Source organism: Ochotona princeps, chromosome 19, assembly GCF_030435755.1.
Source record: "Ochotona princeps isolate mOchPri1 chromosome 19, mOchPri1.hap1, whole genome shotgun sequence".
NCBI lineage: Eukaryota > Metazoa > Chordata > Mammalia > Lagomorpha > Ochotonidae > Ochotona > Ochotona princeps.
This window is the reverse complement of record NC_080850.1, coordinates 48,146,668-48,173,301: the sequence shown is the minus strand read 5'-3', so window position 1 is coordinate 48,173,301 and position 26,634 is coordinate 48,146,668. Positions and strand designations below refer to the sequence as shown.

Here is a 26,634-nt window from a genome sequence, read left to right as displayed (position 1 = left end):
GACCGCGGCCTGGCTGCGACTCTTACAGAAAACTCTGCAACCCACCAAGCCTGTGCCCCTCCCAACAGCTGAAGCCCCAGAATCTGAAAGTAAACAGAACAACCACAGATCTGATTAAAATCCAATTCATTACAGTCAGAAAGATGTCAACGCTTGGGTCAGTTGCTTCAGCTTTTCCAATGAAAGCGAGAATGAAGGCTGACAGAGGAGGTCTAAGAGCGTTCGTGTAGCACCTTGGCTGTGACAGCTGAGCTCCACGGCCATAAGTAATTCCTAGAACGCAGACTAGACTCGTCACACTTGACTTCCTTTCAATGTTTATTGAAAATGAAAGAAAAATCAGGTGAGCAGCGAATGTGCAGCTGGACAAACAAAATGGCTTTCCAGTTCCCGTTAAAGCTTTGTAGTGAAAACTGTCTGCCTGCGGGTGTTCCCCACGGGGCTCTGGAGGGTCCCCCAGGCCATGCCTGTGACCTCAGCAGGGTCCCTGCACCTGTGCTCAGGTGAGCCTCTGTCACCTAATCACACTGCAAACCAAGACCACTGGCATCCTACAGGACACCTTCTCATCATAGAAGCCCAGGCAAGCAGGTGTCCCAGCAGCGACCATCGGCTGACATCTTTCAAAGCTGAACACACAGCTCAAGCAAAATGGGATTCTTTGAATTAAATAAAAAGGCAGCTTTAAAAGGATGCATGTCAATTAAACTTGTATTTTTACTTGCTTCTGTTCCAAATGTTTATTGCCAAACAGTGATCAATAGAACAGCCCATGTAACTGAACAACCTACCAACCATGAACTTTCCCAACATGTAAACGTAAGCCAGGAAAACCTCATGTCTGATACAAGTACTTAGGCCAAAACAAGGGACATGTCGGGGCCCAGAAGGAGGGCCAACGAGACGAGCCTTTAACACCAGCCCATCTACTAATATTCATGGAAGCAACTCATTGGCATAAGTACAAAAGTTTTCACAGAGCAAGAAAAACAAAATTGAAGATAAATTTTTCTCTAAAGAACATGAAGTTGTTTAGAGAAAGACTGCTAGCAAGGACGGTTTCCCGCAGGAAATCGTGTTCGCTCTGCAAGCTGGCAGGTGGCCACCCGGCCAGCAGAGCTCTCCCACTGTCCTGGACAACACAGTGTGTGGTCAGAAAGCACAGCGGTACTCGTTTTCCACACAGTGTACTCTTAGTAGCTACTTACAGATTTTAGAATACGGAGTTCTCCACTTAAATACACTACCATTTTTATGGCCTGTTACTTTTCACCTATCTATAACTTGCTTTTGTATTAAGAAACGACTGTGAGACAGACTGCTTAGTTCTGATTTCTAACCATAAGGCATCTTAAAAATATCTTCTCTTAGGACATACACATGATATTAAGAAAATGAAAAATCAAACACCAAAGAAGCATAATAAATACTTTTGTGCCCCTCCCTCCCAGGAGGACAGGTGAGGAGGACCAGCCGATATGACACTAAGGTGGAGCCCTTGCACACAGAGGCACCGCCTCCACCCAGGCTGACGGGATGCGTGTCCTCATTCCTGCCACGGGAAACACAGAATGGAACCCAGGAGAGACAAGGCTGGGTGGGTCTTCCACGGTAAGAAGAATCATACACAACACACAGTGTGGAGACGATCTGTAATTGGTTACCAAGGCTACACAAGGCATGGCTTTGCTTGCAGTTCTCATCCCAGTCACCTCAGGGGTTCAAGCTACATGACCTCTTGGTATTCCAGATACTTGGCTGTGACGGGCTCTTCCAGCTGGATCCCCCCACCGCCCATCAGTGCGAAGGCTGGGTACATGGTGTGCGAGCAGTCCACGGGCCGTTCGTACAGGCACCTCATGTGCTCCATGTCGTAGAAGCTCACCTGGCCTTTGTCACAGTCCAGGCAGATCCCTATGCTTGTGGGCATGGGCAGCACTCTGTCTTCAGGCTCGTTAGAGGACGTCGGTGACTTGGGTACAAAGAACTTCTTCATGCCGACGGTGACCAAGGTGAAAGGTTGTGAAGAATCAAAGCTTGCATCTTCACTTCCGCTGTCATGACCACTGTCTTGCTCGTATCTAAAACACAAGACAAAAACACACTTCACCCACGTCTTCCGGTATCCTCAAAACCTCTTCACATGACAAAATACACTGATTTAGAGTTAAAACAATGTTTACATCAAAACTGCTACTGAAATGTAGTCAATTTAAAAACAAACAAAGACCATTACAATTTAGAACTCTGCTGGACTTGGCCTCAAGGGCCTTTCCTCCCGACCTCCACCCCGGTCAGGATCCAAACATTCACTCCGGGCAGTGGAATGAGACGAGATGCCAGTATCAGAGGGTGAGGGTCCACCTGGGATGCCCCCACAGCCCTGAGGACACAGAGGCCACTGCTCCCCTCGTCCCTGGGCACAGCCCACGTTCTAGACGTTAGAGTTTTCTGCTACTTCTCACACTATAAACTTCGAAAAAATTAACACTACCATTCAATCAAGTGCACATGCCGCTATGATTTGTTTCTAATATTCATGGTTAAGTAAAATTGTCACCACTGCACAAACTTTTTATTAATTTTTAAAATGTACTGAGAGGCACATGACAGAGAAAGAGATCTCTGTATCTGCTGGCTCAGTCTCCGGATGACAGCCACAGCCAGGGCAGGTCAGACCGAGCCAGGCGTGTCAGCTGCAGCCGGGTCTCCCCAGAGGTGCACGGACGCCAGCACTTCACTCATCTGCAGGTGCTTTCCAAGAACAGCTGAGATTCAAACTAGCACCCACATGGGAGGCAGCAGTGCCAGGTGGCTTAACTGCATGCTGCAAGAGCAGCCCCCCAAATTTGTCCTCTCCTTCAGATTAAACTGGGATAGTATTCACAGAAGTCGAAGCTGCTGTCTGTTACGGGGTGCAGCCAGTGATAGCCAGCACCCATTGACAGTGGGCAAATGAAATGTGGCTGTGTCCCCCAACCTCTGTCCTGAAGGTGGGTCCTACACAATGGAATGGTAATGCATCCTCAACCACTTCCCCCACGTCCTAATTTAGCCAGGATGTTGGATGTAGACAAGTCCAATTAGTCTAGGCATTTTTAGCTACAAGCCCAGTTCCTGTCCCTGCCCATCCCAACTAGCACTAATCAACTCCTTAGCCCACAACACTTAGGTTTTGGCTCCTGCCCACCTGGGACTCACCTATCAACTGAGAGGGGACTGTATTGTGTTGTGTGTAACCACTCCCCTCACAAGCCCCTTTAAAAGGCCCGTGAAGCAGGGGCTCTCACTCTTTTCTGGCCAGGTGCTTCCATTACTCTGGCACCTCGACTCTTGGCTGACCCAGGACAGGTAATCCCCTGAGCATGGTCCCTGTGTACTGCTTAGATGAGGCAATGGTTATAATGATGTTGTTTCTGCTTTGTGTACTATCAGGAGTTCAGGAGAGGTGAGGCCCAGCAGTGATGGAATGTGGGCAGAGAAGCCAGGGAAAGGTGAATGTCTGCAGCTTTGGAAGTGTGTCCAGGTTCTTTGTAAGTGTGTCCAGGTTCTTTGTAAGCGTGTCCAGGTTCTTTGTGAGTGTGTCCAGGTTCTGTGTAAGTGTGTCCAGGTTCCTTGTAAGTGTGTCCAGGTTATTCGTTGTATGTCTCTGAGGATAACTTATATTGTTGGGGAAGCTGGGACATAGGTCTTCAGCTTAATGGATGGACTTAAAGATAATGACCATTTGTTCCTTTGGGAATTACGATTCATTGGATTATGACTGGTTGGATTGCCGTATGGACTTGTGATTTGTTATTGCACTACCACCAAGCTTAGTTAATAGACTCCTTAATAAACCTTAGACATGTCTGGTGTGATCTCGCTCACACCCTGCAGCACTGTCCAGGCTAACTGACCTTACCCCATCTGAGGAAGCTAAACTACATTCCATCGCTCATGAAACGGACTCCTTTGCTGTAGGAACACACCCACCATGACCAACTTTGGTCCATACGGCAATCCAACCAATAAAGAGCTCAGGGTGGGTGTTTGGCACGGTAGCTAAGCCATTTAGGATAGCCAATATCCCGTCCTGCCTCTGCTTACCTTTGAAATAAAGTGAGAAAAACAGAAGTGATAAAAAAAAAAGTAAGGGTCTGGCATTGTGGTAGAGCGGGTTAGGCTGCCACCAGAGGTGCTGGCATTGTGCACGGGCACCAGTTCATGTCCCTGTTACTCCACTTCCAAACCGGCTCCCTGCTAATGTGCCAGGGAAGGCAGCAGATGGCCAAGTCCGTGGGCTCCTGCCACCCTTGTGGACGACCTGGAAGAGGCTCCCACCTCCTGGCCCAGCCTGGGTTGCCGTGTTCATCCCAGGACCAACCAGCTGAGGGAAAAGCTCGCACTCTATCTCTGTAACTGCTTTTCACGTCCTTTAAAATAAACAACACACAAAGAAATCAGCACAAACGTAATCGCAAGCAGCACGCCAGGACATACCGTGGACTGGCAGTGTCCCGAGGAGAGCGGAGCCACTCTTGCAGTTTATCGCTGGAAGCCACGCCTACTTTCACCAGGTAAGAATACGGCTCCACGCGCAAGGCCCAAAAGTGCTTCCCCTTGGTGACGCCAGCGTCGCCGATGATGTAGTCCAGGGTCGTGTAGTAGCCCACCTGAATACGCTCGGCAGCGAGCAGGATGTTAAACCCGGCTCTGCTCTCCACCCGGTCCCGCTTCAGGCTCAGCAAGAGGTGTTCGTTGTTGTAGCCGCATTTCTCATCAAAGAGGAAACTGAAAACTGAGTAGAAATTAACCTGCATGTTAGTCTGAAGATCTGTCACATAAGGTTTTCCAGATAGAAATTTCTTAGAAGAGACAGGGAGAGCAAGGTGTCACTGGCCTCGCCACCGTGACAAGGAAAGCAAACGTGCCAGGCCTGGAGACTTGTTTTAATAAGGACTTCACAGAGTCAGTGCAATGGCTCAATTGGCAAGTCCTCTGCCTGTAAGTGCCAGTATCTCATACAGGTGGGTGCTGGTTCATGTCCCAGCTGCTCCAACTCCCACCCAGCTTCCTGTTTGTGGGCTAGGAAAGCAGTGGAGACCCTGCACCCACATGGGAGACCCCAAGGAAGCTCCTGGCTCCTAGCTTTGCATCAGCTCAGCTCCATTTGTTGTGACCATTTAGGGAGTAAACCAGCAGATGGAAGATCTTTCTGTAAATCTGCCTTTCCGATATAAATGAATAATTTTTTAAAGAAAATAAGGACTTTACCTTCTCAATCAGACAGCAAACAGGAGAAACTTGGTGCGTTGTTTTAAAGAAAGAAAAACACAGGCTTGGGGTTCTGAGAGACCCAGGTTCAAATCCTTGCTAACTGCCCTAAAGCCTGACCCAGCCTTCAGTATCGTCTTGTGTGGAGTGGACACAACTTACCTAGGTCCGTACCGACACAAGGCCACTAAGCTTCAGCCCACCTGCCAGTCATAGGGCCATGCCCGCAGTGGACAGTTAACTTCAGAAAGGAACCTCCAATCTGGGTAACCACAGGGGTGAACCCCAAAAAGTCAGATGCATGGCGGCCCCCAAAAAGACAAATTTAGAGAGGCAAAAGGCAGAACAGTGACAGTGTTGGAGTGCAGGAGGGTTCAAAGCTCCCCTTGGGGATGAAGCAAAAGTTCTGCGGGCTGAGTGGCGAGGGCAGCACAGGGGTGTGTGTGCCCTGAACTTAAAGCCACCAGGCCACACACTTCAAGGCGGGGGAAGGCACGGTCTGTCACAGCACAGCTTCCGCAGAGCCCTGCAGCCCAGGGGCCGCCATTCCCCAACAGGTGACACCCACCAACGGGCAGACGTCCTGCGTCCCTCCAGGTGGGCACAGCCAGAGGACAGGAAGATCGTCTGGCCCCCAGGCTCCCTCCCCACCACCAAGAGCTCTGAAACCAGCGAGGCGCCTGGGACTCTTCCTTCTTCTATTTTTGGTCAATGACTGGAAAAAAATGCGCAAATAGCACAAACCAACTATTCTACTTAACATTTACAGATTCACACTACAGCTCTCAGTTGGGTTCTACTCAAATTCAGTAAAGAAAACTTTTAGCCAACCCTCTATGCTTCTGTTCCGATGTTCCCAACAGAACTGAATATCCAACAATGGAGAACAAATGCACCAGTCTCTTTCCGTTTTGGACAAAAAGGGAAGGAAGGGTGGGCCAGAGAACGCGCACACGACCATGAAGCGTGGGTGGGAGACGAGGTCGAAAGCAGAGCGAGCAAGCCTCCAAGCCCCGAGCGGAGCGGCCTGCCCTCCCAGCTCAGGGAAAGTGTGCACACACACAAATCTGCGAAATTCATGATGAAAAGTTCATTAGTGCCAAGGGCCCACTCATGTGCTGAGGGCACAGAGTCCAAGCAGCCAGCCTGGAGCTCAATGGAACCCGCACTGCAGGGATAATGCAGTAATACAACCTAAAAACACCCAGCTGGATGCCATGTGGGAGCGACTCCCACAAATACAGCAAGGACCACAGCATGACTCTAGTGGAAACCTCCAAGACATAGCCACACCCTTTAAATCCTGAGTCCTCAGCCCTGCACTCCCCCTCCCCAAATGCCTGCCTGCCTCAGTTTCCTCTCTCTCGTGCAGGCCTGCTCGGTACGGACTCCACCTGATGGAGTCTCCAGCACACACTGCGGACTGCATGGAGACACTGACTGGTGCATGTCAGGAAGGTCTCCTGCACCTTGCGGGCCTGGTACCTGGGGCAGGCGGTGTGTGCAGAACCAGCTCCCTGCTGCAGGGGCTGCAGATGGAGCCCCGGTAGGCGCGCACTCGGAAGGCGTAGCTGCAGTTGTCCTCCAGGCCCGACACGACCTTGCTGGTGCCACACACCTCCACTTGGTTCCACGGCACCATCTCTCCCTCTTTGTCCACCTTGCGATACTCCAGGACGTAGCTGTCGGCCTTCCCCTGCTCGGGGTGCTGCCACGTGATCAGGGCGCTGTTGTAAACCTTGCTCTGCTCCTCGCTGATCTCAGGCACGTCCAGGCCTACAGAGAGGGGACAGCGTCACAACTCGGGACCTTCAGGGTCCGGGTTTTCCCCAGGGCACATGCGGTGTGAACGGTACTTCACGACTTCCACATTGCCCCAAAACTGCCTCAATCTATAATCCTACGTGTAAGAAAAAGCACAGGAAGTAAAGATATTAAATCAACACATTTAAGAAAGATCTACTTAGATTCTATGCCTTAGAGATCTCTATACACTGAGCCAAAAATACAGAATTACACTACATAAAACTTCCAAGGTAGCAATTATGCTATTTAATTGCAACTTACCTCTTGGATTTATAACAGAAAGGAAAAAGAATAATAAAACATAGGAGGATAAAGAACCAATTGGGGCTGGCATGTTGGTTCTATTGGCTAACCCTCTGTCTCCAAGCACCTGCATGCCATACAGGTGCTGCTTTGTGTCCCAGCTGCTCCACTTCCCATCCTGTTCCCTGCTTAGGCCTGGGAAAACAGTAGAGGATGGACCAAAGCCTTGGGACCCTACATACACGAGGAAGACCCGGAAGAAGCCCCTGGCTCCTGGCTTTGGATCAGCTCAGCTCTGGTCATTGTGGCCATTTAGGCAGTGAACTAGCAAATGGGAGATGTTTCTCTCTGTCTCCTTCCCTCTGTAAATCCGATCTGCCTTTCCAATAAAAATAAATAAATCTTTAAATTGAACAAAGTTAAAAAATTTTAAAAGGCCTAAATAAATTAATAATTGTTAACAATCGAAGTTTTTAATCACACACCTTCCACCTACTAATTAATAGCTATGGACGTGAAATTGTTATGTTTTCCTGTCAGTAAATAACTACTTTAGTATTTTAATATCTAAACTTCTAGAGGAAAGCAAATACCCTGCAGTGAAGTCTGCGTCACTTCCTTCCCTAGCTCCTGCAGCCACAGAGCAAGTAACAGGTTACACTGCTAAGAAAACAAAGACCTTGAATGTACAACAATGTCAAATGACACAGAGGTCCTCCCTGCACCAGCTTGGGAGGAGCTGAGTCGGCATCTCCCCCAGTGACACTCCACTAGGTGGGTGAATCGGTATTCTACAGATTTCTACTGACTGTAACATCATAGCTAAGTCTTCGGGCATATGCAGAATCCTTCCCACCAAGCTCCTAAGCTTGGATCACAGGGTTGGGACAATAAGCTGCGACATTTACAGTGCGTGCACACACACACATGCAGGCACACTTACATCCCGTCATACAATAGGCTGTGAGGTGCAGTCACAGACCAGGAGAAGGACATAGTGTATCTGGGCAGGAGACACCGACACAGTGCTGACCACGGAGCCACAGGCACACCTAGAAAACCACTCTAGTCACGGGCTTTAAACTGTTCACTTACTCATTTTCATTTTATTTGAAAAGCAGAGGGACAGGGAGAAATCTTTCATCCACTGGTTCATTCCACATTGCTGAGCCACACACAGGGACCGAGCACTTAGGCCAGGTGTCGCCTGTGGGCCGCAGCTCCCAGGGCCCTTAGCCAGCCCTGCTGCCTCCCGGGGTGCGCATTAGCAGGAAGCTGGCCCTGGACTCAACCCAGGCTCTGAGATGGATGCAAATGGCTCCAGAAGCGGTTTTTTAAAGGATTTATTTGTATTTATTTGAAAGGCAGATTTATACCTGTTGGATATTCAGTTCTGTTGGGAACATCAGAACAGAAGCATAGAGGGTTGGCTAAAAGTTTTCTTTACTGAATTTGAGTAGAACCCAATTGAGAGCTGTAGTGTGAATCTGTAAATGTTAAGTAGAATAGTTGGTGGTTTGTGCTATTTGCGCATTTTTTTTCCAGTCATTGACCAAAAATAGGCATTCTGGCTGTTTGTGAAAAGATCCAGCAGATGGAAAGTCTCTCTCTCTCTCTCTCTCTGTCTCTCTCTCTCACCCTGATAAATAAGTCTATATTTTTAAAAGATAAATAAACAAATGTCATACAATAAATACATACCCGACTGAGGAAGAGATTTCAAAATAAAGGCCACAGTGACCAGAGCTTTTAACTTTTAATGAGCTGGGTTTCTCCCATGTGCGAATCCCCACATCCACCCTGGCCTAGTCACAAGGCCGTAACTGCCAGGTCAGCCACTGTACCCCATCAAGGGAAGCTGAAGCTCGGGAGGCCAGTGCCGTCACACAAAGTCCCACCCCCTACCTCCCCACACCTCTGCATGGGACTGGACTCCACTCCAGGAAGACCGGGGCACAGCCCAAGGGGACTGATCCATGCAAAGATGGGAGCACTGCAGGTCAGTCAGGGGCCTGTACCTAAGCTGACCACGAGCCTGTCAATCTCCGCCTCTCTCTGCAAGACTCTGTCCCGGGCCTTCCCGGAGTCTGGGCACTGACAGGACTTGGCGTTGGGGAAAGGTCTACAGGTCTACAGGGCACTGGGTGGACTGACCAGGCCTGGGGGCTTCAAAACTCTTGGGGAGACTTCCTGGCAGATGAGCACAGGACACTTGTGAGGACACTCCTGAGCAGCTCTGGCCAGCAGCTTCCAGCCCCCGAGACAAGCCCCTCTGCCCAGAGAAGCCCCAGGCATGAAGCCCAATGTGACTGTGCTGATGGCAGAGAAAAACCAGGAGCAATTGCCTCTTGGCAGGGAAATGTCTTACTCAAGAAACACCGTGGATGGCTCAAGGACAGCTTAAAGCAGAAGCCTGGGTGTTCACAGAAGCCCAGCTTGAACTGCTCAGCAAGCGTGCGCTGCAACACCACGGCACCACGCTTGGAAGCAGTCATGGAGGTGTCCCTTGGGCAGAGTGGCCAGAGTGGCCGGGGCCGCTTGGGGCAGGGCGTCAGACACCAGGGCGCTGGGCTTCGAGTCCTGCTTCCCACTGACCCCAGCTCCCTGCTCATGCACACGTGGAACGCAGCAGGCTGGCTCAAAGACTTCGGTCCCGGCACCCAATGGGAGTCCTGAATTGGGTTCCTGGCTCCTGGTTTCACCATCACCAAGTCCAGGGCAACAAACAGCCTCTGGGGAGAGAACTGTGGCTGGGAGCTCTCTCAAGTGCCCTGCTTCGTTGCCCGCCCCCCGCCCCATTCAGAGGGACACAACAGGCTGGGCAAGCACAGTGCCCAGCTGCAGAGCCCGTGGTTCCTGCCACTGAGACTCACCGCTGGAGAAGAAGGACAGCTCCCCCAGGAGCTCCGTCTGCTTCGTTGTGTTAACCACATAGTCTTCAAAAGAAGTCTGGGCAGCAGGCCGGAAGCTCTTCAGGGACTCAGTAGCCTTCTGTATCCTGCAGACACACACACGTTCCCTGAGCGTGGATCTTCACAAGGGCAGCCCACACCAAGCACCTGCAACGCTGTGAGCAAACACAACACCCTGGCGAGGCTAGAGGCCCCTGCCCGTAAAGCCCAAAAGCCAGAGCCACGAGGCGGGCCACGCGGGTACCTGAGGTGCAGCTGTTTGGCCGTCTGCACAAAGCAGGACTGGTCCGTCTCCTTGAGCACCTCCTGGGCGTAGCCCACCAGCCCACTGTTCTCCAGGAGGCCCTGGTACTCCTCCACTTGGGTCTGAAACTTGTCCAGGCGGAGTTTCTTGGAGGCGTCGATGGCTTTCAGAACAGATGACTTCTTCTCTTCCAGAACTTCAAAGAGCTTCTCAAAATGTGTGAGAGCTTCTTCCTTAGCCCGCTCGCCATTACACTGGGACACAACAAGCCACTTTTGCCTCTGCTTCGCAGGACACTCACTCCACAGACCTACAAGCTGTCTGTGTCACAACTGCCCAAGGCCAGAAAAACAGCAAAACCCACCCGGGGAAGTACTGTTCTCACACCCGCCAGGACACTCGCCCCTCAAACCAAAGCTTGCAGAACCAGAGCAAGGGTCCTGAATTTTGTTACAAACAGCTAAGAGAAACAATGCCATGAAAAGCATACAATGTTTGAGTAACGCCCTCCTGGGATCACTTACTCTTCTTAAGGACCATTATTTTTTCTAAGTGAGGCAGAGGTGTGTGCATGCAAGTGTAGGGAGCAGCGACCCTCTGCAGGTGCGCACCCATGCAGCCCACAGGGCACCCTGGAACTCAGCGCACCTGCAGGGGCCACCAGCGTCCCAGCAGCACAGTGCCATGCCCCGTGATGCTCAGCCAGCATCCACACAGAGGTGTCCTTCACTGGGTCTGGCATCTTGCTGCCAACACCCTTGCAGGGTTGTGCTGCATGGCTGTCCACAGTTGCAGATGGCTCCTTCTGCTGGCTCCGGGACTGTGGGTGTGTGAGCAGCTTCCACTCGGCCCGGCACACTCTCACATGTGCCTTTATCTAAGACATGTGGCGTGCGTATCAGGAACACCTGGAGACTTAGGCTAACCTGCCCTTATGGCAGCACATTTTTCAAAAAGCAATCTGGTAATCCGGGCGAGACCTTAACCTAGTGGCTAAGATGTGCGTTAGGCCCATACTGCAGTGCCAGGGTTCAGTTCCCAGTCCTGGCTCCTAATTCCAGCGTCCTGCATATCCTGGGACACAGCAGGTGAGGGCCTGAGTTGGGTCTCTGCCACTCACGTGGAAGACCCAGAATGAGTTCCTGGCTCCTGGCTTCCCAACTGGCCTAGCCTCAGCCACTGCAGATATTTGGACAAATTCACGGAAGATCTCTCTTTCCCTGTCAGCATCTCTCTCCAGTGAACAAATGATTTAAAAATACAAAGTTTCAAAGCGATCATGGATGTCCCCAAAGGTTCTCCTTGTGATCCCAGAGCAGCTGGTTGTCCCCGCCCCTGCTCTCCATCTGGCCCTCCAGCTCACTGTCTGTGCCACTGTCCCAGCCCCAGAGCGGCCGGGGCAGCAGGAGGCCCGGCACAGTGTGTATGACACCTTCAGGCTCCACGAGCAAAGAAACGAAAACCACAGGCGGCACTCGGGCCACTCCATCACTCACCTCCGTCTCTTTCATTAGCAAGTTGAGTTCGGAAATCTGACTCTTCACCTGGCTCTCCTTGCCAATGAGATAGTCAATGTCCTTCGACAGCTTTTCCTGTGGACGCAGATGGACGGAGCTACATGGGCACGAAGGTAAACACACAGCACCAGCCCATCCACCACCTGTGACCACATCGTGACGTCGACAATGGTGACCACTGACCACTGGCATTGGCGTGCGAAGTGTGGGCCTTGAGGACACAGGCCCAGGGATACATGGAAGGTGGGAAACAGGTTGGACAGCAGGAAAGGGTGGCAGTGCTGAGACCGGGCTGCTGCCACCACTACAATCTCACTCCCCACCCTCCCCCAAGACACGCGGAGGGGCAGACAACAGGCCTTCCCCTCTGAGTCCATCACCACCACCTCCTGCACGCACTCAGCAGGGACAGCAGCAGGACCTTCCCTGCCTGGGCCGGATGCTGCGCTGTCACACGGGGACTAGCCACAGATTCAGAGGGCATGTCCCAGAAAGGTCTCTGTGAACAAAGACCCTCAGAGCACAAGGGAGAGTGAGGGCAGGCTGGAAGCTGCCCCGATGACAGCCCTCACGGAACATGAGGAACGAAGAGGGAACAAGGAGATGAAAGGACGGGCAGCAGTCAGCAGCACATGTGCGCCTGCCCACACAACCCTCCACTTCCTCACGAGCCCGGGGACAGCTAAGGGGACGGGGCTGGCCAGCCCTGCCTATTGAGAGCCAGATGTCACCTCACTGCAGGGACAGACGAAGGCCTCCTACACAGACACAACTTTGGGGCCCTGAAGGATGTCAAGGACAGGACACATAAACCAGCCCTGAACACACGAGCAAGGGGAGGAAAGCTCTGGGGCCCGAGTGCCATGCGGCCAGCAGCAGACGAGCCCTGCGACCTCCTGGAGCAGCAGCAGCAGAGACGGCTCAGAGGGTAGGTGCCACACCTAGCAGCCAGAGGCCCGCATCCCACACTGGAATACCCGGGTTCATGTTCCAGCTCCAGCTCCCAATGCCAGCTGCCCGCTGGTGACAATTCAAGGAGCTGGGTATCGGCCAGCCACGCAGAGGCCCAGATGGAGTTCTGGGGTCCTGGCTTCAGCCTGGCCCTAACCGTTGTGGGCATTTGAGATATGTGTCAGATGTGAATCAATCAAGCAAAAAGGAGGGAGACAGAGTGTCATCCACCCAGTGACTGCCCTATCTGCTCCATGAGTCTCTTGGTCTGGGGGAACCCCACAATGGTGTCAGCCCTCCCACTGCATGAAGTCAGAGTTCACCCGTGCGAAGGAGAGATACACGGTGCCAGATTACTACAGCAAATACAGCCACGCTCTTCAATTCCAACTTACAAAAAGTAGAAATCACATCACAGCATATCATATACAAGCAGAAAACAAAGCTAGCAGAGAACAAACACATCTCCCCAAGCAATACTCTTTAGTAAAATGTTAAGCAACCCTTACACTGCAGGGTAGGACTAACCAGGTACCACAGCCAACAGCCACAGCACACACAGCCACACTACAGCACACACACCCTCACAAGAGCACATACACTCACATTACAACACACATACACATACCACAGCACACACCCACACCACAACACACAACACACATACTACAGCACACACACCCTCATTAGAGCACACAGACCTTCACTACACACCCACATACACCACAGCACACACACTATTACAGCACACATACCCACACCACAGCATGCACACCATAGCATACATACCCACCATTACAGCACACACACCCCTCACCGGAAGCCAGACCTCAGGAGGTAGGGAGCAGAGCCTTCCCTGCCCGTGTAGACCCAGTACACAGCAGAGCCTCCTGTGACACCTACTGTCCATATAGGGACCAAAAGTGAAAGGAACGACCACAGAAACCACCTTTGGGGGTTAAGGCCCAAAACCCTGACAAAGGTGGGACATGTTCACTGATCCTTCCCAAGTCCAAATCTGGAAAACAGCATCTGTCCTGAAAACTAAGTAAAAGGAAAGGCCCAGTTCAGAGCCTATGATTTAAAAACCTGAAACACATGCAACAAATTAACACAGCAGTTACAAGAAAGCTGAAGTGTATGTTACAACAAAGATTTCTCTGTGAAACTAACCTTGCACAGTCTGTGGAAGACAAACCAGCAAGAAACTGACTCAAAAACGTAATTACAGACAGTGGCAGAGGGGGCCCCATTGTGGGGGCAAAGTCTGGATTTACTCTCCCATGCAAACTACCGCACCAAATGCATGAAAAGCCGAAACCACCAGACTCCACCCAATAAAGCAGAGGTCCTTTCTTGAAGGACACCCGCAAGAAGCGCCCATGGCGGCCCCAGCCGGCTCACTGTCAGGACGAGGCATCCAGTCCTGGGACTGGGAACTCGAGGGGAGCCAGCAGATGAAGCTGCCAGGGCCAAGGGCCACACCAGTGAGGCTTGAGACCTTACCAGGAAGCAAGAAGGCACAGAACCCCAGCTACACACCTTGCAAATCAACCTACGTGAGTGCCAAGTGCAGGGGCCAGGAACGGGATTGCCCGGGAGGCTCAGGCAGCAATTCCAGGGGCTCTCCCATGGGTGGGGAGCGCCCCAGCTCACTGGCTATCAGGAGTTCATGTCCAGGGGGTCTGATCTCACACAGCTCAAATTAGCTCACAACTAAACGCCGCTCTCACCTGCTAAGGAAGCTTTAGAGCAACACCCCAAAGAAACAAAGGTCCCCACAACAAGGTAAAAATCCCAGCACCTGGCAGCCCATCAACACTGACCAGGCAGGGAAAGGAGCAGGGACATGTGAACTAAGGCAACTGACCAGAACTGACCTGGCAGTGAGGGAGACAGAGTGCACACAAAACAACACAAGTGCACCTGTATTCTAGCGCTCGCAGGCAGAATGGAGATGGAGCTGGACAGAGACATACAGCTATGTGCATGACACGGACGGGGACATACATGTATACAAACATGCTTAAAATGGGAGAAAACGATTAGCATGAGTGGCTGGCTTGTAGATGAACTAATTATACCACTGTCTACTGCATGTTCATGACCAAGTTTTAAAGTTTGAAGAGGCCACCTTACAAAGCTGAGACTAGAGTGGGTGTTCCATCTTCCAATGAGCAGGTGCACTTCCCACAGGCTGAAGGTTGACAAAGCAGATGCCAGTCCCATCAGGACGCCTGGCTTGGTAACTGCCTCTGGCTGCTGCTCTCAGCCTCTGCCGATGTAGACTGCCAGGCATGGGTGATGGCTTAAGGCCCCGGGTCCCTGGCCCCTGGCTCCCCCCAGGTCATCACCAGTACCTGGGGAATGGACCAGCAGATAGCGACCCTCCATGTGTGTCTCTGGCCCTCCTCAATCCCTCTGTCCCTCAAACACACAAGGATTAAAGTAAAGTTAACAGACAGGAAGGAATGCCAGCTCAGCAGGCAAACAAAGTCTATAATAATTCCGTAGGTTAGGTCTTAAAATAGCTTCAGTCCCTCAGGAGCACCTCAATCCCCCTCACACTCAACAACACAGACACTGGGCTCACTTGGGAACCACAGCAGGGGGTCACCTCTTGCGCCCCCAGTGTAGGCTTCAGCTGGCAGCAGGACCCCAAAATGTGGCCGATCAGAAATACTTGACATTGTGAAGTATTTATGGTGTGTACCACAAAATCAACCATGATCTTATCAATTTAAAACTTGGGAGACATGAGTTTTTTTTGTTTTAAATCAAACCTCGGTTCCCCAGTCGAGCCAGCCCACCTTTAGCGTCTTGTAGGCACTGCTCATGGTGGTGACGCGGTGATTGGAGTGGTTGCCCCCCAGCTTGCAGAGGTGGCACACGGGCCTCCTGCACAGCTCACAGTACATGTTGATCCTCTCCGTCTCGTGCTCCGGGCACATGAGAATCTAATGGTGAAAAACAAAGTCGTGTGACCTGGGAAAGGCCCCTCATCACCGCGTGAGAAAAGCCTGCAGGTACAGATGCTGCGACACCCCATGAGCTGCCTGGGAGTCAGCATGGCAGTTCAACAATCCTACACCTGGAGATGTTATCTCTTCTCGTTTGGTGATAAGAAAATGACAGACTTGTCTCTATCAGACCCAAGTGGCACACCCACCCAGGCCAGAGGGCCCTCTGACCCCAGTGATGTGGCAGTTCTTCTGAGGCGTCATAACAGCCTAAGAGAAACTATGGCCTCACCTTGCCTTACAAGGCAACTATTACTATCAAGTCTTTCAAATAATAACCAGTCACGGTTTACTCATACTCTGACACCATATGAAAAGCTGCTTCCTACCCAACTCTTCCGGGCCACCATGGGGCTCGTCACGACAGCCACAGATAGCGGTGACCATTCCCACTCTGGAGGATGATCGGAGAGTCTGCTCTTCACCTGGTGCTCAACGCCATGGCTATGGACTTGCTGAGCCGCCATCTTGGCTCTGTCTGCTGGGGTATTCAGCCCCGAGGCCTCCCACCCTTCCACTTGCCTTTTTCACAGTCCTTCATGGCCGGGTGCCCGACATTTGCACTCACCTTGGGCCTGAAGTTGGTGGTGGGGCCCACGTATTCGTGCTGCGCCTTCACGGTGCCCCATGGGTGGTAGATCTTGAAGCATTCGTTGCAGTAGCTGGCACTGCAGTCCAAGCAGCTCTTGGTGGACTCCTGGGGGGGTGGCTTACAGAGGTCACACATGATGGCCGTGGCCGCCCGTGCCGCCTGCCGGTACCTCTCCACGATCGTCTCCAAAGTGAAGTTGCGGAACAAGCCACTGATCCCTCGTTCTCCGAGATCCACGTCGTGCTCACAGCCAGGACAAGGGAAAGAAGTTGTCCTAGGAGTCAAGGAGTTGCGCTTCCAGCCTGTGTGATCAGTAAGCCCTTGTTAAATCCCACCAGCGGGCAAGGCAAGAGGGAGGACACGCATCTACACGCAGATCCCCCAAAGCGGATCCCCAAGTTGGCTCCATGCGGTAACACTGCATTCTAACAACGGGTTCTCTTTGGAACCAAAAAGGCAAGCCCAAGCTGCTAAAGAGGCACCAGCTCCAAGACAAAGAGGAAACCCGTATACCATCCCAGGTTATGAAGACAGAACACAACACTACATGGGGCCAGGATGCTTCCAAAGGCAGCGAGCGCTCAGGGTGGCGGGGTGCACCACTCTGCCAGGACCCAGCTGCAGCTGATGGAGAGAAGCTGGGCTGATGCGGAGAGCAGGGGACTTAGGGCAGGTCCGCGAGAGAGTTTAAACTGTGTGCAAAATTCTCCATCATGTATCGCACATGTCACACATTTCCTGGTTAAAATGCCAGATTCACAAAGAAGCATGTGAGAACAAACTGTTTTTAAGAACCACGAGGGCATCCCCAGTGTAGTATTACTGTCTTTTCTGGGAAAATGCAGAAGGAGGGATCATGGGTAGCCAAGCACAATCTACGGAAGAGTGAAAAATGCACTCGTAGACCTAGAGTTTAGTAACTTGAAGGGGGACCAACCATAGAGTATCTTCTTTTGACCTGAAACAAAGAACCATTAAGATTACTTAATTCAGTGCATCAAAAGTTACTCAGAGCACTACAAGTAACTTTTCACAACATACATAGTGCAACAAATGAACCTGCACAGTCTGTTTTCCTCCAGGGTCAACACCTGCGGGCCTGCCTCACCGGCCCTGGAATTCAGACCTGCCCACTTAACTCTGCCAGCAGGTGTCCTTGGCCGCCCACAACATGACTCCCTCAACCCCAACCCCAGCTCCTTAGCCTCTGGCCCCCCCTGCACACTGCCACAATCCAGTGCAGAGAAAGAACGGCCGCCCTCAGCACGCACATGCAGAGAGGATCTCTAACAGCCACGTGGACATGGCCTTGGCAGGGGAACAGTGCCGCTCCAGAGTGACTTCACCCGTGCAGCATGACACCCAGCTGCTGAAACGTGTCAGTCCACGGAGCGTGCGTCTGATGGGACTTCACAGCATGCAAAATGGACAGCCCTGCTCCCACAGGCTACTTACACCACAGCGTGCGGATGGTTGCCACTAGCTTCATGTAAAGAAATTTAAATCTTCACATGTTCTACCATTAATGCACACAGAACAGCTGTCATAAGGTAAATCCTTGCGATCCCCCAAGCATGCAGGGCAACCCAGGGTGCTTCACACCATGACAGGCACGCAAGGAAACAAGCAGCAAAGCCGTTCCAAAACACACGCCAAGGGAAACCTCACAGCAAACAGACCCAACAATTCTGAGTAGGCAGTGCAGTGGTCAAGTTTCAACAAATGGCATGTCACAATAGATGCTTCCACAAATGAACCAGGTGATGGAAATTGACATGAATGAATAACTCATCCCAAAAGCCAATAATAAATAAAGTAGGTTATGATTGTATGAAGGTTGTGATCCAGTGATATGATCAAACAAGATTACATCATGGTAACAAAATCATGCTGTGACATGCACACTAGTGACACTCAGATATAGAATTTTATTAAAAAAAAATTTTAATGCTTCATCCCTTTTCTGCACACCTTAATCAGCTTATTTTTGCATCAAAATAGAAGGTAGAAAGTCTCACATCAAACTTCTCAGATCACATAAACTTAAATCAAGATTTTTACGAATTTTCATGTAACTTTTCCAAGAGTTATCTTGGCTACTTTTCTAAACAGATCTGGAAAGCTCTGAAGATTTTCTTCTGAATGCTAAACCCATTTTATTTCCTCTGTCGTATTTCCACCATTGTGTTCACAAAAACAAATGACAGAATCTGTATTCCAAGAAAACAGATGTAAGGATACTCTGAGAAACAAAGCTAATAAAAAAACAAAGACAGGAATGAAGGACAAAAATATAACAGAGGCAACTTGCTATCTGCTAGGGCTAAGCCGAGTAACACAGCAGCCATTAGTCAGTGCGGCCAAAATTAAAGCAATACAATTTCAGGTCTTCTGGGCTGGCATGACGGCGCGTCAGGCTAATCTTCTACCCCGTGGCACCATTTGGGCACTGGTTTGTGTCCCGGCTGCTTCAGTTGCTTGTGGCCTGGGCAAGCAGCAGAGGATGGCCTAAAGCCTTGGGTCCCGGCACCCTCTTGGGAGACCTGAAAGTAGCTCCTGGCTCCTGGCTTTGGATCATTCAGGAAGTGTACCAAAGGATGGAAGACCTCTTTCCTTCTATCTCTGTAAAATCTGCCTTTCCAATAAAATTCAAGAAATAAATCTTAAAAGAAAAAATCAGCTCTTCAGTTATATCAGCCCTATTTCAAAGTTCCAGGAGCCAGCCGTGGTTAGCGAGCACATACTGCCAGTGCCAGTGTGGTGCTTACAGATTCCTACCGGCTGGTTCTGCTCTTGCCACAGCATGGAGAGGAAGGACCACGATGATGGACAAGCAGAACGTGTGGGGCCAACAACACCTCGGAACAGTGTGAGCCCTATTACCTGGTGGAATCAATTCTTCCCACCATGTGCCTTACAAGCAAAGTCACAGCACAATTCTAAAATGAAGACTCCCAATCCTTTCAAAGTGGTTCAAAGCAAATTTCCCCCCAAAAGTCAGCGTCCAGGGCTATGTCTTAGGATTAAATACAAAACGAGAAACAAAGCATTTCAAATATGGACAGATAAGCCACTCATTACCACCAGGTTCCAGGCCTCAGCCTCGAGTCTGGCTACAGACACCCAGCACAGCACTCTGGGCGCGAGCCACCTCCGGCGGCCGTCCGCGTGTCGGGCAGGAGGCAGCAGGGAGGCCGCCCCGCGAACGGCTCTGTGGACTTTCTGACCATGTGACACCTGGAAGTCCTTTTACCTTTTTGTAACTCTCCACTTCCAAACCCAAAACTGGGTATATGCAGTTACCTTTTGTAAAACTCTCTCCTCTAATTACTAAGTTTACAATCTACCAACACTTAACCAATCTCGGAGTCTCCCTACCGGGCTGGAGTGCCTTCTAGGGGGCTCTGCGACGGCTCAAGAGGCAGAAGGCGGCAAGAAAGCCAGAGAAGGGATGACACGTGCGTGCTGGCACTTTTACCACGAGATGCACGCTGTCACCAGAATCAACCAAAAGTCGCCAATTCTCCTTTGAAAGGTCAAGCACAGTAAAAAGAAGTCCAACAGGCTAACTCTCTTTACATGGAGTCAAACACTTAGACAGTTAGGAAAAGGAGGTGCCCCAGCTACCCCCGAAGTAGCTGAGACCTCAGGGCTAAAATCCTCGTCTTAAGTGCCCAGGACTCTCAAACACTTGCAGGCCAGTGCTGCGGCAGAGCAGGTAAAGCTGCTGTCTGTGGTGCTGACATCCCATGAGTGCCAGTTCAAGTCCCAGCTGCTCCAGTTCTGATCCAGCTCCCTGCTAAGGCACCTGAGCAGGCAGTGGAGGACGGCCCTGATTCCTGGGCCTCTTCACCCACATGGAAGACCAGGAAGAAGCTCCTGGCTTTGGACTGACCCATCTCCAGCCATTGCAGCCTCTGTGGAGTGAACTAGCAGATGAAGATCTCGCTCTCTCTCTAACTCTACCTTTTGAGTAAATATATTTTCACATACAAAGTTGCAACAAAGACCTAGTGTGCATGAAACAGGCAAAGATTATGTTACTAGCTATAAAACTCCCAACACCTTTTAGCAAGGTTTTCAACAGAACAATGTAGTGATATCAAGCTTTGCTCCACCAAGCAAACAAAAAGATTTTCAGGGAATCAGCAGGAGTATATGTCATTTTCTTCAAAAAAAAAAAAAAACATTATCACATATATTGACAAAAAGGCAAACATGAATAATCCACCTTCTCCCTTAGACGCTTCGGAATGTGTATGGAAACTCTCAAGTTGGCCTTTGAGTCACTGCAGCTGTGTGTGTGTGTGTGTGGTGTGTGTGTGTGTGTGTGTGTGTGTGTGTGAGCGCGCAAGCACACGCTTGGGCGTGACTGTGAACACTTGACCACCGAGGTTCAGGAACCTCTCACACCCGCCAGGCTAGCCAAGTGAGGCTTAGGGCTACACTGCCTGAAGCCAACACAGCACAAAGGCACACAGCTACCTCTCCACCCCAAGGGTCTCCGCTGGGATGCTGCAAACAACGAACAGAAAACCGGATTCAGACTCACTTTCAAACAGAATATTCACACTTGGTAACAGAAGATCGAGCAGCGGCTGTCCACCACATTTCACAAGGACTGAATGAACAGTAACACGTGTTCTTCCTGGGCCACGTGATTGCGTGGAGCCAGCACACAGAGCCCACTTCCTGTCACAGTCACCACTGGTGGCACAGCAATGGGTCCTACGTGTTCGTCCATTTAAACCATCATACCAGGAATGAAAGTGAAATTAAGCATCTTTGTTTGTCTTCTTATTGATTTAAAAACTACAAATAAACATTAATGAAGCCAATGTCATTTGGACAAGAAAGTACAAAATGAGGGAGGGTTTACATATAAATCATTAAAAGTAGAAAGCAACTTAACTGCTACACAGTTGGACGAGGCCTTCTGTTATGCTCCCAAGCCTGGCTCTCCTTTAACACACACACACACACACACACACACACACACACCAGAAGCTGGTGTTGTGGCATAACAAGGAAACTGCCCCTCCTGATGCTGGCATCCCACATGGGTACAAGTTCATATCCAGGCTTGCTCCACTTCCAGTCCAATACCCTGCTCATAGCCTGGGGAAGCAGAAGATGGCCAAGTGTTTGCGCCCCAGCACCCACAGGGGAGACAGATGAAGTTCCCAGCTTTGGCCTGGCCCCTCTGGAGAGTGAAGCCACAGAGGAATCTCCATCTCTCTCCCAACCTCAGGACTGGGCGTGCACCTGCCTTCTTTCATGCTGAGGTCCAGCCACCATCCTCTCCCTAGAGCCCTGACCTGGTAGACTGTCAGCTCACCAGCACACCCCGCAGCACCCGCAGACAGCACCCACTTCCCCCGAGTCACAGTGCTCTCCCAGAGAGCAGGAAGGGAGTCTCACCAGCAGAGGAAAACATGGAGGGATGTGGCTCCCACTCTGGAGAAATAAATAAATAAAAGCCACTCGTGGTGAAAGCCAGTGTGCTGAGCCTCTGTATCAATCCTGAAACAGGCTCAACAGGCACTTACTAAGCACCTACAGAGTAGACCATGAAAGGCGAAGTTCCAGAAAGCATAGTTAGCATTGCCCACTCATGGGACACAAGATTCACAAAAACACACACGTGCACAATCCGATTACATGCAGAAATACTAGTACTTAGTTAGATCTCCATCTAATTGGTGGGTTATGTCTAGAAGGTAAGCTTTGCCTGGTCCATCCAGAAAGGCTCCCCAGTGAGTCAAGGATGCTCACAACAGACCAGGCTAAGGTGGGCTGCAAGCACTCTCTGTACCCCACCCCCCACAGTGCCAGAGGAGGGAACAGCAACGACAGCCTCCCAGAACTAGGCCTGTGTCTTCACACTCCCAGCCCTCACACACTGCCCAGCACGCCTATTCGTACACAGTGTATCTTCAAGTGAGCATCAACGGGCATTTCAAGAAGCACACATGCTTAAAAACAGCACCGGGGGAGGGAGTGGCGGACAGTGCAGGAGGCTGATCATCTACCTGCAGCACTGGCACCCCACATGGACACGAGCTCTAGTCCCGGCTGCTCCACTTTCTATCCAGCTCCCTGCTTATGGCCTGGGAAAGCAGTGGGAGACGGTCCATAGTCATGGGAGACCAGGAAGAAGAAATTCCTGGTTCCCGGCTTCAGACCAGCTCAGCTCTGGCCATGTGGACATCTGGGGAGGGAACCAGCAGATGGGAGAGATCTCTCTAACTCTGCCTTTCAAATAAAGATAACCCTTTAAAAAGCAGAGTATCACCCTTAAACAAAGACTACCACTCACTGACGGAGCACAAGGACACATCACTCAAGCAAGTCACTCCTGCCCCTCAAGGAGAAAAAGTCAAGAGTGACAAGAGGCGGCGAGCCTGCAGCCCCAGGCCAGGCAGACTCAAGCCCTGAGCCAGGCCTGGCAGCCACCATGGGCTCCCCACCCAGTGGAGGACACGCTCATCTCAAGGCTGGGGTCCGTCCTCCCGCCCTGGCCCTCACCCAACTTCAGCACCAGCCTTCGGCCCTGAATTCACCACCCAGTGACTTCCAACTTTATGCATTTTAACCCTACAGTGGCTACTGCCAAGGAGGTCTAGAACCCAACAGGAAACTATTTCAACAATGGCTGTGTATGTGCCAAAGATGTAATTTACCTACAAGACACCAAGTGAGATCAACTTCACATGTTTGTAAGTCCACACTATACGATTTTCAAAATCTCTTTAAAAAATGACTGAAGAAAAGCAAGTCTTCAGATGAAATAATATCAAATATTTCCTCCACGAAGCTTTCTGGGAGGAGCCATTAGGTAGCCCCGCCTCCTCCCTCTGCAGTTTCTGACATCAGCGGATGTTACCACGGTAAGCCCTTCAGTGGCCCATTATTTCATCCCACCAAGAACGTCAGAGCCAGAACATTCCTCAAACGCAGTTACCAAGAAGGAGTTCGGCACAAAGATGGTTACTACACTCAAACAAAGACTTTCCGTGCCAAGCCCAGCGAGAACAGAAGTTTACGTTGACATGGTCCCAAGGTGGGAACCACTACAGTCTAAGACATTCTCCCAGAAAAACCAATGATGAAAATCACACACGTGTGTGCGCACAAATACACACACACAGCTTTTCCCTTGCACGTTTACCCCGGGGCCAGACCACATCCACTCCCTGGCACATACCTGGCCGGCTGATTCTGTCAATTTTGTCCATGCTGGGGGAGGCGAGCCGGAGGCGGGGGCTGCCCTGGTTGGAGGTGTCGGACGCCACATCATTGAGCCCGTCGTCCATCGTCAGGAAGAGCTCCTTCACACACTTGTGACAGATGCTGTGCTGGCAGGGCAGGATCAGCGGGTGCGTGAACAGCTCCTTGCATGCCGGGCAAATAAGCTCCCTTTCAATATTCCTAATGGTGACCTTGAATCAGGAAGAGGACAGCATCAAAGGACCTTAGGGGGGCTGCAGGAACACGTGCATGCCTCCTGTGCCAGCACCTGCTCTCCTCGCCCGCTGCAAAGAATCCAGGCAGCTTCCCGCTCAAGGGCCCCTTAGAATTACTAAATTCTGTACCGTCAGGTGCCCCCCAGCCCACATCCACAGCTTAGACGGGAAGGGATGAGAGGTGGGAGGAGGGGAGGGAAGACAGTGCCAACATTGGCATTTGGTATTAAGAACTTACTTAATGCTCCATCTGAATGCAACGTCATTCAAACAGTCCTGAATAATTCATCGAGTTGAAACTTGGGTGAAATCCCAAGAGAGGACTTGGATGTAAAGTGACTGTGACCTGCACTCCCTTGGGGAGTGGTTGGTGAGCGGGAGGAACAGCAGGAAAACCACGAGGCTCCTGGGAGGAATCCTGGAGCGAGCCAGGCGGGAGCTGCGGGAGCAGCGGCTTCCCACTTGCCCGGGTTTCCACCTGAGGCTCTCCAGCACTTGGAGGGCCCTGGAGGTGTGGAAGGGACCGGGAGAGGTGTCCATTAGCCCTGAGCCCCTGGCTGCCAGTGCGGAAACCTGGTTGAAGACAGCCTCTCGCCAAGGCCCCCCACTTCACACCCTCCCCACTGATTCCAACTAGCCAGGAATCCAGGAATCCGTGCTTTTTAAGGGCTGCGTTAGCCAACCGCTGCAAATGCACAGAAAATCACAATTCTTGAAGCAATTACTGCATCTTAAGGCAATAAACCTGTATTTGCTAACTCATGCCACACCTGACCCGGGTCTGCCCACTGAGGCCGCACGGCGGCCGCCGCATCCCTCACACCCATCTCGCGGCAGGATAAGCAAAAGCACCACACCCCGCAGTCCACACCCAGAGACACGCACACGCGCGGCCTCCCTCGCCGCACAAAGGAGAACGCGGTGCCCGGGCGTTCGCCGCACTCACTTTGGGGCTAAAACCCCCTGCATGCAAGCGGCCAAGGGTCACACGAACAAGCGTTCCCCCTTTCCCGCAGGTCACGCCGCGGTCCCACCGTGCGGCTTCTCCCTCACAACCGACCTGGGCGGTTCTAACCGCGGCGCCCGGGCACCCTCTGTGCCCGACCGCGCCGGGCCCGGAGCCAGACAAAGGGCGGCGGCGGGCGCGGGGCACGCGCCCCCAGCACCCGCCGCCGGAGCGACCCCCGCGCCCGCCGCCTCCCAGCCCCGGGCGGGAAGGAGGAAGTCCCGGGGACCCGGTCAGGGCCTGACCGCCGCGCCCCACGCACCGGCGGCTCTGAACCGTCCCCCTCCATGGCAGCCTCCGGCCAGGTGTCATCAACGGCAGGGTCCCCACGGCGGCTCCGGTGGGCGGGCCCCTGCGGCGGCCGTGCACCTCGGGTCAGAGCCTGAGGGCGAGCTGGTCAGCCGGATCCCGCGGGCGAAGCCCAGGCGCGGGACAGTCGAGCTTCGCTCCCTGCCGCGCCCCGCGATCCCCGCCCCACGGCCGGCTGCAGCCGCGGCTCCTGCGGACTGCGGCTGGGCGGGCGGCGGCGGGCCGGGGCGGGGCACGAGGGGGCGGGGCCGGGCCGCGCCGTCGCCCGGGCAACAGCCAGCCGCACAGAGGGGGCGGGACTGCAACGCCCGCGAGGGGCGGGACCCAAGGGCGGGCCGCGCCGTCGCCTGGACAACCGTATGGCCGCACAGAGACGCGGGGCTGCGACTGCCGCGAGGGGCGGGGCCCGAGGGGCAGGGCGTCGTCGTCGCCTGGGCAACAGCGTGGCTGCACAGAAGGGGCGTGGCCTTGGCGGGACCTGGAGCCCCTGGCTCCGGCGGGTCACTCCGGAACGCGAACCCGAGCTGAGCGAAGGTCGTGGGGCGCGGCAGGCCCCGCTCGCTTCGTGGTGCTGTGCCCTGGCTTTGCCGAAGCCCGCTCGACCCCAGCTCTGTCCGCCCCGAGGGTTTCTTGGCCACGTGCGTCCAGCGACCCGAGCCGAGGCGGCGGCTGACTCCTTTGGGCGCCGGTGGAGCTGGGAGCCCCGCAGGCTTCAAGGATCCGCCTTGTATAGAGGGCTGTTGGCTAAAATAAAGGCGAGCAGCCTTGCCCGGCGCAAAGGCCACCGCACTGAGCACTCACTCCTCGCCATGTAAAGGCCATGCGACACATGACCACAACCCAGCATAAAACGCGAGGGGCCACTGCCGGTCGCTTCTGGAACGCGTGTGGAACGGCCACCTGGCAGACCGCGAAGCAGGTGAGCGGGGCACGCGGGGCTTCCAGCACCTGGGGTTCCCACACAACAGGCTGACGCAGGCAAACATACACCCCACCCCCCGTGAGGAGGGAGAGGGAGCTGGCGCCGTACGCCCTGGTGGCTTGCCTTTACTTTTTTTTTTTGTTTTTGGCTTCTATTTCTGTGGACACAAATCCCTTTAAAATAGTGAACTCCTGCAAGCAAAAATGTTGGGAAGGGGTTTGCAGTGGCTGCAAAGACAGTCAACAGGACCGAACTGCTGTGGGAGCTGGGGCTCTGCCAGTCGCCTGGCCATGCTTCGGCTCAGCTCCTCCCCAGCTCCCACAGCTGGGGACGCACGTCTTCACGCCTCTTGTGCGGGCGCACCGTCCCTGCTCATCCCGCTGCCCACGT

General features: G+C 52.5%; 1 protein-coding gene across 2 annotated transcripts; it reads right to left on the bottom strand.

Moving 5' to 3' along the window:
• Positions 1-1,636: 1,636 nt before the first annotated feature.
• TRIM36 (tripartite motif containing 36) lies at positions 1,637-25,538 on the bottom strand. Of its 2 annotated transcripts, XM_058677619.1 has the most exons (11): positions 25,276-25,538; positions 23,749-23,983; positions 17,479-17,499; positions 16,518-16,843; positions 15,740-15,886; positions 11,958-12,053; positions 10,462-10,715; positions 10,179-10,303; positions 6,742-7,032; positions 4,483-4,780; positions 1,637-2,081 (listed from the first exon to the last, which is right to left on the bottom strand). In XM_058677619.1, exons 1-11 carry the CDS (start codon positions 25,300-25,302, stop codon positions 1,727-1,729), a joined length of 2,175 nt encoding a protein of 724 aa, XP_058533602.1. In that variant the 5' UTR covers positions 25,303-25,538; the 3' UTR covers positions 1,637-1,726. The 2 variants fall into 2 exon arrangements, with proteins under 2 accessions (XP_058533602.1, XP_012782865.2); XM_012927411.3 differs by lacking the exon at positions 17,479-17,499.
• Positions 25,539-26,634: the final 1,096 nt, after the last annotated feature.